The sequence below is a fragment of the Babylonia areolata genome, chromosome 10 (genome assembly GCF_041734735.1).
Source record: "Babylonia areolata isolate BAREFJ2019XMU chromosome 10, ASM4173473v1, whole genome shotgun sequence".
NCBI classification, from domain to species: domain Eukaryota; kingdom Metazoa; phylum Mollusca; class Gastropoda; order Neogastropoda; family Buccinidae; genus Babylonia; species Babylonia areolata.
In genome coordinates, this window is record NC_134885.1 from 11,565,954 (window position 1) to 11,579,680 (window position 13,727).

At 44.2% G+C, this 13,727-nt stretch overlaps 1 protein-coding gene across 1 annotated transcript in view; it reads right to left on the bottom strand.

The window, feature by feature from the left end:
• Positions 1 to 13,727, bottom strand: part of LOC143286779 (uncharacterized) — a 37,295-nt gene that overhangs the window by 17,259 nt on the left and 6,309 nt on the right. The window contains exons 3-7 of the mRNA XM_076594557.1: positions 7,209 to 7,898; positions 5,079 to 5,216; positions 3,722 to 3,859; positions 2,345 to 2,482; positions 972 to 1,109 (exon numbers count right to left, since the gene is read on the bottom strand). Of these exons, the coding sequence (XP_076450672.1) occupies positions 972 to 1,109; positions 2,345 to 2,482; positions 3,722 to 3,859; positions 5,079 to 5,216; positions 7,209 to 7,898 (1,242 nt within the window). The remainder of the gene's footprint in view (positions 1 to 971; positions 1,110 to 2,344; positions 2,483 to 3,721; positions 3,860 to 5,078; positions 5,217 to 7,208; positions 7,899 to 13,727) is intronic.

The window sequence follows — 13,727 nt, forward strand, 5'->3', positions numbered from 1 at the left end:
CGAAACATCATCAGCCAACAAAGAAAAGAAACTGTACTGCTGCAACACTTTGTGTTTGACTTACTGTTTTCTCTGGGAGACACAGCGAGAGAAAGAGAGAGAGGGAGAGAGAGGGAGAGAGAGGGAGAGAGGAGGGGGTGGGGGGCGGGAGACAGACAGACAGACAGAGATTTCAGTTTTCAGTTTCAGTTTCTCAAGGAGGCGTCACTGCGTTCGGACAAAGCCATATACGTTACACCACATCTGCTTGGCAGGTGCCTGACCAGCAGCATAATCCGACGCGCTTGTCAGGCCTTGAGTGCATCTCTCTCTCTCTCTCTCTCTCTCTCTCTCTATATATATATATATATATATATATATACATATATGTTTGTGTATCTATCAGAGCGTATTTCTATACAAACATTTGCCAGAGGACAAACCTCTCGTTGCCAAAGGTTCGTTTTCAGTGCGCCAAGTGCGTGCTGCACACGGGACCTCGGTTTATCGTCTCATCCAAATGGCTAGACGCTCAGTTCAATTTTCCAGTCAAATTTGGAAGAAAGGGCGAGAGCGGGATTCGAACCCAGACCCTCACGGACTCTCTATTGGCAGATAAGCGTCTTAACCATTCTGCCACCTGAGAGGGGTGAGAGAGACAGACAGACAGACAGACAGACAGACAGACAGACAGACAGAGGAGGTAGACAGACAGACAGATAGGCAAACAGACAGAGGGGAGAGACAGACAGACAGACAAAGAGACAGACAGACAAACAGACACAGACAACCAGCCAGACAGCCAGACAAACAGACACAGCCAGCCAGACAGACAGACAGAGGCAGACAGAGAGAGGCGGACAGGCAGACAGAGGAGGAAGGGGTGGGGGAGAGAGAATGCGAATGCAGAGCGAGGTCCACATCATCACCATCGTCGTCTGGTGCAGCAGCATGCGCGACCCTTAGGAGATCAGCGACCCTTTGGAACTCACCGACCTTCTCGGCAAAGCTTGAGCGCGGTTTGGTGACGGGCGGTATGTATAAAGGGAGTCGTTCGATCCCGTGAGCTCTGCTAAAGTACTTCTCCTGGAGCTCTTCTTCGTGGTCCGAGTCCGAGTCGCTTGTGAAGCCTGTGTTGGAAATCATCAAGAGGCGGGTGAACCAGTGAGCGTGAAAAATCATCTTCTTCGTCATCGTCGTCGTCGTCTCTCGTCATTGTCATCGCTATCGTCATCGTCGTCGTCATCGTCGTTATTCTCAGTTATCAGCTGTCAGCTGCACCAACACTATGGAGGAGGAGGAGAAGAAGAAGAAGAAGAATCCTACAACACACACACACACACACACACACACACACACACACACACACACACACACACACACATGCTGACTAACGAAACATCATCAGCCAACAAAGAAAAGAAACTGTACTGCTGCAACACTTTGTGTTTGACTTACTGTTTTCTCTGGGAGACACAGCGAGAGAAAGAGAGAGAAAGAGAGAGAGGGAGAGAGAGGGAGAGAGAGGGAGAGAGGAGGGGGTGGGGGGCGGGAGACAGACAGACAGACAGAGATTTCAGTTTTCAGTTTCAGTTTCTCAAGGAGGCGTCACTGCGTTCGGACAAAGCCATATACGTTACACCACATCTGCTTGGCAGGTGCCTGACCAGCAGCATAATCCGACGCGCTTGTCAGGCCTTGAGTGCATCTCTCTCTCTCTCTCTCTCTCTCTCTCTCTCTATATATATATATATATATATATACATACATACATATATGTTTGTGTATCTATCAGAGCGTATTTCTATACAAACATTTGCCAGAGGACAAACCTCTCGTTGCCAAAGGTTCGTTTTCAGTGCGCCAAGTGCGTGCTGCACACGGGACCTCGGTTTATCGTCTCATCCAAATGGCTAGACGCTCAGTTCAATTTTCCAGTCAAATTTGGAAGAAAGGGCGAGAGCGGGATTCGAACCCAGACCCTCACGGACTCTCTATTGGCAGATAAGCGTCTTAACCATTCTGCCACCTGAGAGGGGTGAGAGAGACAGACAGACAGACAGACAGACAGACAGACAGAGGAGGTAGACAGACAGACAGATAGGCAAACAGACAGAGGGGAGAGACAGACAGACAGACAAAGAGACAGACAGACAAACAGACACAGACAACCAGCCAGACAGCCAGACAAACAGACACAGCCAGCCAGACAGAGGCAGACAGAGAGAGGCGGACAGGCAGACAGAGGAGGAAGGGGTGGGGGAGAGAGAATGCGAATGCAGAGCGAGGTCCACATCATCACCATCGTCGTCTGGTGCAGCAGCATGCGCGACCCTTAGGAGATCAGCGACCCTTTGGAACTCACCGACCTTCTCGGCAAAGCTTGAGCGCGGTTTGGTGACGGGCGGTATGTATAAAGGGAGTCGTTCGATCCCGTGAGCTCTGCTAAAGTACTTCTCCTGGAGCTCTTCTTCGTGGTCCGAGTCCGAGTCGCTTGTGAAGCCTGTGTTGGAAATCATCAAGAGGCGGGTGAACCAGTGAGCGTGAAAAATCATCTTCTTCGTCATCGTCGTCGTCGTCTCTCGTCATTGTCATCGCTATCGTCATCGTCGTCGTCATCGTCGTTATTCTCAGTTATCAGCTGTCAGCTGCACCAACACTATGGAGGAGGAGGAGAAGAAGAAGAAGAAGAATCCTACAACACACACACACACACACACACACACACACACACACACACACACACACACACACACACATGCTGACTAACGAAACATCATCAGCCAACAAAGAAAAGAAACTGTACTGCTGCAACACTTTGTGTTTGACTTACTGTTTTCTCTGGGAGACACAGCGAGAGAAAGAGAGAGAAAGAGAGAGAGGGAGAGAGAGGGAGAGAGAGGGAGAGAGGAGGGGGTGGGGGGCGGGAGACAGACAGACAGACAGAGATTTCAGTTTTCAGTTTCAGTTTCTCAAGGAGGCGTCACTGCGTTCGGACAAAGCCATATACGTTACACCACATCTGCTTGGCAGGTGCCTGACCAGCAGCATAATCCGACGCGCTTGTCAGGCCTTGAGTGCATCTCTCTCTCTCTCTCTCTCTCTCTATATATATATATATATATATATATATACATACATACATATATGTTTGTGTATCTATCAGAGCGTATTTCTATACAAACATTTGCCAGAGGACAAACCTCTCGTTGCCAAAGGTTCGTTTTCAGTGCGCCAAGTGCGTGCTGCACACGGGACCTCGGTTTATCGTCTCATCCAAATGGCTAGACGCTCAGTTCAATTTTCCAGTCAAATTTGGAAGAAAGGGCGAGAGCGGGATTCGAACCCAGACCCTCACGGACTCTCTATTGGCAGATAAGCGTCTTAACCATTCTGCCACCTGAGAGGGGTGAGAGACAGACAGACAGACAGACAGACAGACAGACAGAGGAGGTAGACAGACAGACAGATAGGCAAACAGACAGAGGGGAGAGACAGACAGACAGACAAAGAGACAGACAGACAAACAGACACAGACAGCCAGCCAGACAGCCAGACAAACAGACACAGCCAGCCAGACAGACAGACAGAGGCAGACAGAGAGAGGCGGACAGGCAGACAGAGGAGGAAGGGGTGGGGGAGAGAGAATGCGAATGCAGAGCGAGGTCCACATCATCACCATCGTCGTCTGGTGCAGCAGCATGCGCGACCCTTAGGAGATCAGCGACCCTTTGGAACTCACCGACCTTCTCGGCAAAGCTTGAGCGCGGTTTGGTGACGGGCGGTATGTATAAAGGGAGTCGTTCGATCCCGTGAGCTCTGCTAAAGTACTTCTCCTGGAGCTCTTCTTCGTGGTCCGAGTCCGAGTCGCTTGTGAAGCCTGTGTTGGAAATCATCAAGAGGCGGGTGAACCAGTGAGCGTGAAAAATCATCTTCTTCGTCATCGTCGTCGTCGTCTCTCGTCATTGTCATCGCTATCGTCATCGTCGTCGTCATCGTCGTTATTCTCAGTTATCAGCTGTCAGCTGCACCAACACTATGGAGGAGGAGGAGAAGAAGAAGAAGAAGAATCCTACAACACACACACACACACACACACACACACACACACACACACACATGCTGACTAACGAAACATCATCAGCCAACAAAGAAAAGAAACTGTACTGCTGCAACACTTTGTGTTTGACTTACTGTTTTCTCTGGGAGACACAGCGAGAGAAAGAGAGAGAAAGAGAGAGAGGGAGAGAGAGGGAGAGAGAGGGAGAGAGGAGGGGGTGGGGGGCGGGAGACAGACAGACAGACAGAGATTTCAGTTTTCAGTTTCAGTTTCTCAAGGAGGCGTCACTGCGTTCGGACAAAGCCATATACGTTACACCACATCTGCTTGGCAGGTGCCTGACCAGCAGCATAATCCGACGCGCTTGTCAGGCCTTGAGTGCATCTCTCTCTCTCTCTCTCTCTCTCTCTCTCTCTCTCTATATATATATATATATATATATACATACATACATATATGTTTGTGTATCTATCAGAGCGTATTTCTATACAAACATTTGCCAGAGGACAAACCTCTCGTTGCCAAAGGTTCGTTTTCAGTGCGCCAAGTGCGTGCTGCACACGGGACCTCGGTTTATCGTCTCATCCAAATGGCTAGACGCTCAGTTCAATTTTCCAGTCAAATTTGGAAGAAAGGGCGAGAGCGGGATTCGAACCCAGACCCTCACGGACTCTCTATTGGCAGATAAGCGTCTTAACCATTCTGCCACCTGAGAGGGGTGAGAGACAGACAGACAGACAGACAGACAGACAGAGGAGGTAGACAGACAGACAGATAGGCAAACAGACAGAGGGGAGAGACAGACAGACAGACAAAGAGACAGACAGACAAACAGACACAGCCAGCCAGCCAGACAAACAGACACAGCCAGCCAGCCAGACAGACAGAGGCAGACAGAGAGAGGCGGACAGGCAGACAGAGGAGGAAGGGGTGGGGGAGAGAGAATGCGAATGCAGAGCGAGGTCCACATCATCACCATCGTCGTCTGGTGCAGCAGCATGCGCGACCCTTAGGAGATCAGCGACCCTTTGGAACTCACCGACCTTCTCGGCAAAGCGTGAGCGCGGTTTGGTGACGGGCGGTATGTATAAAGGGAGTCGTTCGATCCCGTGAGCTCTGCTAAAGTACTTCTCCTGGAGCTCTTCTTCGTGGTCCGAGTCCGAGTCGCTTGTGAAGCCTGTGTTGGAAATCATCAAGAGGCGGGTGAACCAGTGAGCGTGAAAAATCATTATCTTCGTCATCGTCGTCGTCGTCTCTCGTCATTGTCATCGCTATCGTCATCGTCGTCGTCATCGTCGTTATTCTCAGTTATCAGCTATCAGCTGTATCAACACTATGGAGGAGGAGGAGCAGAAGAAGAAGAAGAATCCTACAACACACACACACACACACACACACACACACACACACACACACATGCTGACTAACGAAACATCATCAGCCAACAACGAAAAGAAACTGTACTGCTGCAACACTTTGTGTTTGACTTACTGTTTTCTCTGAGAGACACAGCGAGAGAAAGAGAGAGACAGAGAGAGAGGGAGAGAGAGGGAGAGAGAGGGAGAGAGGGAGAGAGGAGGGGGTGGGAGACAGACAGACAGACAGACAGAGATTTCAGTTTTCAGTTTCAGTTTCTCAAGGAGGCGTCACTGCGTTCGGACAAAGCCATATACATTACACCACATCTGTTTGGCAGATGCCTGACCAGCAGCATAATCCAACGCGCTTGTCAGGCCTTGAGTGCATATCTATCTATCTATCTATCTATCTATCTATATATATATACATATATATATATATATATATATATATATACATATACATACATACATACATATATGTTTGTGTATCTATCAGAGCGTATTTCTATACAAACATTTGCCAGAGGACAAAACTCTCGTTGCCAAAGGTTCTTTTTCAGTGCGCCAAGTGCGTGCTACACACGGGACCTCGGTTTATCGTCTTATCCAAATGGCTAGACGCTCAGTTCAATTTTCCAGTCAAATTTGGAAGAAAGGGCGAGAGCGGGATTCGAACCCAGACCCTCACGGACTCTCTATTGGCAGATAAGCGTCTTAACCATTCTGCCACCTGAGAGGGGTGAGAGACAGACAGACAGACAGACAGACAGACAGACAGACAGAGGCAGACAGAGAGAGGCGGACAGACAGACAGAGGGGGAGGGGAGAGAGAGAGAGAGAGAATGCGAATGCGAATATTTTATCTATTATAGGCCATAGCCTCTCATGAAGGGGTGTACATAAACATTCAAGCACATCACAGCCATACCAAAATGTTATACATACATATCAACTGTCACATCAAACGAAATCGATGTTTAAATCATATCACCAAGAAAATACAATATATCTAAATCTAAATGCATTGTGCAAAGAAAATTGACAAATTCCGAACATCACTCTGTCTTATGGACGATACCCACAATCTAAATTTAAAGGCATATGGATTTTTAGGAATATTTTAAAGGAATGAACTTTTGTCTGATATCACGAAGAGCTGAACAACATAAAACAAAATGCAATTCATTCCTTTGGATTCTTTACGCAAGAGGGGGTGGGTGGGTGGGTGGGGGGGGGGGCAGAGACACAAAGAGAGAAAGAGGGGGAGGGGGGGGCATACAGGTAGACCGGAGGACAGAGAGACAGACAGACAGACACACACACACTCAGAGCCAGACACAGACAGACAGAGCATGGACAGAGACACAGAAGAGAGAAAAAGTGGGGGGGGGGGAGCGGGGGGGGGGGGGCGGGGAGTCGGGGTTAGGGGGGGGGGAGACAGGCAGACAAAGAGACAGACAGACAGACAAACAGGCAGACAGACACAGACGGACAGACACACACACCCAGACAGACAGCCAGCCAGACAAACAGGCAGACAGACAGACACAGAAAAACAGACAGGCAGACAGACACAAACATACAGCCAGACAAAGGTGGGAGAGAGCAAGAGAGACAGACAGACAAAGAGACAGACAGATAGACAAAGAGACAGACAGACAGACAGACAGACAAAGAGACAGACAGACACAAACGTTCGTATATTTATTTATAGTCTGTTCATCATCTAAGATGATATCAGACTGACAGACACAGACAAACAGCCAGACAGACAGCCAGACAGCCAGACAGCATGTGGATGCACCCACCCGCCTCTTCACCCGTCCCTTGAGACAACGCCAGTTCTTCGCCTGTGGGCACCAACCCTCTCTCCTGACGAACGCCACTGCCCGCAGACGGCTGCTGCTGCTGCTGCTGGACTGCTGCCGAGACGACCCCCACCCCCACCACCTCCTCCTTCTCCGCCTCCTCCTCGCCCCTGATCAGCCTGATGGTCAGGGGTACAGTGGAGGAGGGAAGGGGGTAACCACCACTACCACCACCCCGATGCAGTCTGTAATCGGCCTCCGAGAGACAATAACGACTCACAGTCCAGCGGGCGGCCCGCCACCACTGCTCCCCCTTCCCTTCCTCCCACACCTCCCCCTCTTCCAGGAGAAAGAGCGTCATCCTCTTCAGCAGCCGTCTCCGACGTCCGAGGGTGTCGTCCGACGTTCCCAGCATCAGCTCCTCCGCGTCCTCCTGGCTGCTGTGCTCGAGGAGGAAGACCAGCGACCCGACGTCCAGGCCGTGCAGCCTGATCTGGTAGTCGTTGAGGAGGTCTTCCGCCAGGTCCTGGACTCGTTGTGACACTCCCTCGCTCCTGAAGAGCTGGGTCAGCCTTTGCCGGAGGTAGGTGACCTCCTGGTCGGCCGCTCTGAGTTTGAAGGCCGTCATGGCTGTCTCCAGCAGTCTCTCTCTGTTCCAGTCCAGTCTCGCTAAGGCTGACAGGGTCACGTCTGCAATATAATTGAATGATCTTCTTCTTCTTCTTCGTTCGTGGGCTGCAACGCCCACGTTCACTCGTATGTACACGAGTGGGCTTTTACGTGTATGGCCGTTTTTACCCCGCCATGTAGGCAGCCATACTCCGTTTTCGGGGGTGAATGAATGAATGAATGAAGATGATGATGATGATGATGAAAGGCCAGGGAATTTTGGTTAAAATTTATGTTAGGTCCAAATGTGTGCAACAAAACCGTTCTCTTTTTTTTTCTTTTCTTTTTTTTTTTTTTTTGCGATAAAATAGAATAAATCATACTGATCACACTGATATAACGTTGACCACTGCAGTGGACCGGGAACATAATTAGAGTTTGATTTTTAATGTCAAGATTCGTGTGGTTTTATTGCTTCTGCCCGTGTGAGAGCAATGCAAGAGCAGGTGAAGGTTATGTAAGCGCGGTTTGTTGGTCATCAGAGGAAGGCGTGTAGCGCGGTACAGTACATGTAACTGACTGCTGCCCCGCTGATGGTGCTCTGTGGGCAGGACAGACAATAGATACTGTACAGAGAGCTAGTAAGATAGATCTTTGGGGTCAAAAGGAAACAAACATTTTCAATTTCATGTATTTTATACTAAATCGGTAGAAGACGCAAATTTGCTTTTATGAATGTTTTCCATTTTCCAGTTTCAGCACGAGATCATTCAGTTCTGAAGTACAATTTTGTTGACATTTTACGCAATGCACAACTTGGAAATACTTGAGGCTTTGCTTATTAACATGTAGAATTATAAAAATATCCAAATATGTGTTAACCAGGTTTGTTTGAATTAACACTGTGGGAGCACTGTCCAGACAATTAATTCGGAAAGTATGGAAGGCAGATGATGGCCAAATCGACCAACATTATGTCTTGATGTGAAAAGAACGGTATGAAATACATCTTTTTCTTTGGAAATGAACCGATATTTGCAAATGTGACTCATGAACCCTGGCGCAGTATACGTCAAATTAGCGTGGGATATAAGTAATGATAATGATATTGATGATATCAATAATGATAATAAATCATGTATTTTATTAATGATTATATAAAACTTTGTTGTAACATGTGTAATACTGAATCCAAATTACCCAAACTAACTTTCCTAACATAGATGTTTGAATTACTGGATTCAAGATGATGCTAATTATGAATATATCGTGCAATCCTTAGCCCATGCAACGAAATCAAACAACGTCTGAGCAAAATTATGTATTTTATCAATGATTACCTAAAAACTTATGACATATGTAACATGGAACCCAAAATACATAGACTAACTTCCCCACCCTGGATGATTTTTTTTTTTTTCAGAAACGTAGCAAGCACTCCATTTTAACATCAATTCTATCTAATGTTTAACTCTTTAAAGTACTGCTGTTGATTATATTATAAAATGGGAACGGTATAATTTATATTACTTGACAAAAGTGATCCTCTTTATCTGAATAATTGCGGTAAAAGCACCGGATTCTTTGTATCTTTTTATTCGACCAATAAACAGAAAACTGATTAGCTTTATCCTCACAGTGTACAAATCTGTAGGATTACAGAAAAACAAAATGTAATAAAAGTAAAACTATGAGAAAAAAACAAAATAAAACCAAAACAAAGTAACAACAACCAAAACCAAAAACTAAGAATAAGAAATTTTATCATCTGCGTAAAGCAGAACGGAAGAATGTATGTTCCGTGTCCGAACGTAACACTTGACTTCATCTCAAGCACTTCCAAACGTGAAATGCTTCAAACTTTCTTTAAAAAAAAAAAAAAAAAAAAAAAAAAATCATAATCACAATCAGTGCACAGTTTGGTTTTTCAGAACTTGTGTGATGTAAAATGTGGCTGTTCTAATCAAATTCTGCAATACGATAAGATCGTAGGGACTGACGTGTTTTTTGGATATGACGATTTTTTCATTCCATTCTTCGTCTGTCCCGTGAACTGATAATACATCATTTCGTGATATAATTTCACAAGACAGCATAAGCCAGAATCAGGGTAATTATACGGGATGAGAGAAAAACGCATAAACAAACCATAGCAACGTCGAAATTGACATAGTTTATTTTCAAACAATATATCAACCACTGGGGCGAATGAATATAAAATTATCGGAGATTTCCGTGTAACATATATGTACATTTCACATGCTGTTGGAAACAACACATTTTCTGAATCTGTGTTCAAACACACACGATTGAAGGGTGTTTGTCAAACCGATTTACGCTTTCCCGCAATGAATCCGCATGATTCATATGAAAACAGTTCTAATTTTGTTTGCATGTATATTTTTATTGGGACGTTTACGTGCACAGAAGTAACACAGAAAAGCGGAAGTGAAAATTAATATGCGACGTCGATTGCTTTTAAGTAGTTGAATAGACATTTTTACCGGAAAATGAGTATGTCCTGTCGAAGATAGATGAGTTGATCACCTGCTGTAAGTAAAGAATGTGTAGTGTAATCATGAATGTGCTTGCCTTTGAATGAATGAAATACATGCCAAGTGGAAAGGGTTGTTTACGTCTGTCACGCGGGTTTTTTGCGTAATATTTCAAACTTAATATACCATTTTTATTGATGATCAATGTTTTATTATAACAACAAATGAATATAGATCAGGTCTGTATGTAGTGGATTTTAATAAGATTTGTACTTATTTGTTTCTGACCACTTCAAGTTCAGACACATAACCATGTCACAAAATGACGCCGAAATTTTGGATGTTTTTAAAATTTTCAACACATTTAAGACACAAGGACAAAACAGATTCTCACAAAACTGTTGCAGACATTTCTCTATTCAAATGCAATCCTGATAACATGTGAAATATTTGAATAATCACAGACTGAGAGACCCCGATTTCCAACGAAGTTCTGGAGACTGATCCATTTTCATCTTCCAGACAGTCTTTGCTCTTCATGACTATCTGATGCACTTCATTTTGCCACCTTCATACTCCAGCCAGATGCATTTTCCTACCCACGGTAAACTGACGTGTCTACTGCTCCAGGGTTCGTGAGTCACATTTGCAAATACCGGTTCATTTCCAAAGAAAAAATATGTATTTCATACCGTTCTTTTCACATCAAGACATGATGCTGGTCGATTTTGCCATCATCTGCCTTCTATACTTTCTGAATTAGTTTTCTGGACAGTGCTCCGACAATGTTCATTGAAACAATCTGGTTAACACATATTTAGATATTTATATACTACTCATTAATAAACAGAGCATGACGTATTTCCAAGTTGTGCATTGCGAAAAATGTCAACATAATTGTACTTACGAACGAAATGATCCCGTGCTGCCTTCGTAAGTTCACCTTTGCAGTCAGTTTTATACTGTTTTCATTCTTTATGAAATGTCATGACTGGTAAGAAACTGGAAAACATTCATAAAAGCGAATTTGTGCCTTTTATCGATTTAGTATAGAAATATTAATACATGAAATTGAAAATGTTTGCTTCCTTTTGACCCCAAAGAGTTCTCTGATTTTCTGTACGGTATCTGTCATCTGCCGCAGTGTCCTACTAACGGAGGTATAGGACAGCATCATCGCGGCAGCAGTCAGTCACATGTACTGCACCGCGCTGTACGCTTTCCTCTGGCGACCCCTTATACCGCGCTTGCGTAACCCTGGCTTGCTCATGCCTTGCCACTCGTTGTAATGCGCTCTCTCATGGCCAGATGTGTGAAAAATAAATATCAAAAATCAAAATCTAATCATGATCCCGCCCACGCACAGCGGTCAACTTTATATCAGTGTGATCAGTATGATTTATTCTGTTTTATCGTGAAAAGAACGGTTTTATTGCACACATTAATAGACCATTTTTGTATCTGCCCTGGACTATGATGATGATATGAATACTTATACAGCGCCTATCCTCTGTCAGAGACCAAGCTCTAAGCGCTTTACAAACACGCGGTCATTTGATGATATGGATACCTATAATAGCGCCTATCCTCGGTCGGAAACCAAGTTCAAAGCGCTTGATGAATGGATGAATGAATGAATCGACAGGGTGTCATCGTCAATGGATGGTTTGTGTTACCCGTGTTGTGTGAAGAATTGATTGATGCACAACCATTACGTGAGGTAATATTTGAAGTTGTCATTTAAAATCTTTTATTTCATTCATGTGTGTGTGTGTGTGTGTGTGTGTGTGTGTGTGTGTGTTCAGATGTTGACTTTCCTTTAGTGAGTGCGTACACACACATACACACAGAGACATACACACACATACACACCTACAAATGACTGCGAATTATACAAAGAAATTATAATAGAATTCATACATAAAATTCAAGAATACCTTCCAAATATTATTAAACCCACTCATCTTATACTGGCAGACAAACTTGTGGGACTGTTTGGGAAATTTGTCAGTTACTGCTGCCAAAAACGCCATAGCGTGCAGGAGTGATTCAATCTCTTGTTCAATATTTGTCTATTTTGTTTTGCTTTTTTGTGCGTGGTTTCATGTAATTTTGCATATGTGTCTTATAAACCTTGTTAAGATTTAATTGACATTAATATTGATTCTGATTCTGATTCTGATTCAAACATACACACGCACGCACGTACACCCATACACACACATACGCACACAGACACACACAGACACACACAGACACACACACACACACACACTTATATATCGGCTTTTAGGGTGATACCGATATTGACTTTTTAGCTTTTATCTCAGGATCTACAGCATGTAGACTTATGAAATTTTGCATAGTTTAAGACCATGCAAGTAGCCGAACATCTGTAAACTTTCAGGACCCTCGCTTTAATGGTTGTGTCACAATAATTATAGTGTATTTTGCATGCGGATTTATATATACTATTTTTGCCAGAATATTATCAGCAAGAGAATGCATTTTATAACAGCTACAATGGTTTCATGTGAAAGTTCTATGTCCAAACTCCACAATGAGGTGTAATTTGTTCTGTCTAAAGGCGTCTATATGGTGCATGCAATGTGGTCATATTCCAGAGAAAAAAAATCATTTGCGATCACCCACACACATATATTCAGAGCACCAAAACTAAGACAGATACCTTTTTTTTCACTGTATTCAGCAACATCTTTTACATATTTCAGACAATTTTCATGTTTGTAGCTTTACAATAAGTGCACAAAAAAGACTGGCAAACAATGTTGACGAGGCGACAAAAGTTGTTTTGAGAAAACAACTGTTAAAGTTTACAGTGTATTTCACATTTAGGTAAGTCTATAGAAATGATTGAAGGGCATATTGACAGTATCAGTATCAGTAGCTCAAGGAGGCGTCACTGCGTCCGGACAAATCCATATACACTACACATCTGCCAAGCAGATGCCTGACCAGCAGCGTTACCCAACGCGCTTAGTCAGGCCTTGAGAAAAAAAAATAAAAAAAAATAAAAAAAATAAATATAATAAAACAATATAATAAAAAGAGTTAATGATAAATAAAATAAAATACATGAAAAAATAATAAAAGATAGTAATAAAAAAAAAAAATACATGAAAATAAATAAATAAACTTATTAGAATACAAAAAAAGGGAAAAAAAGGAAAAATTGTCATTGGAATTGTCTTCTACTATAGACCACCCCCTCCCTTTCTTCTGTATCTAAACATTCTCTTCATCCGATTGTTTCTGTCAACTTTCACTTTTATTTTGCTTTTTCTGATGATTTCCTGGTGGCATACTGGATCCTCTGAGTATCTGCCTTTTCCACAAACTCTGTGGTGTAGGTGCTTGGCTGTCAGCTCTATCTCCAGCTCCACCATCACATCCA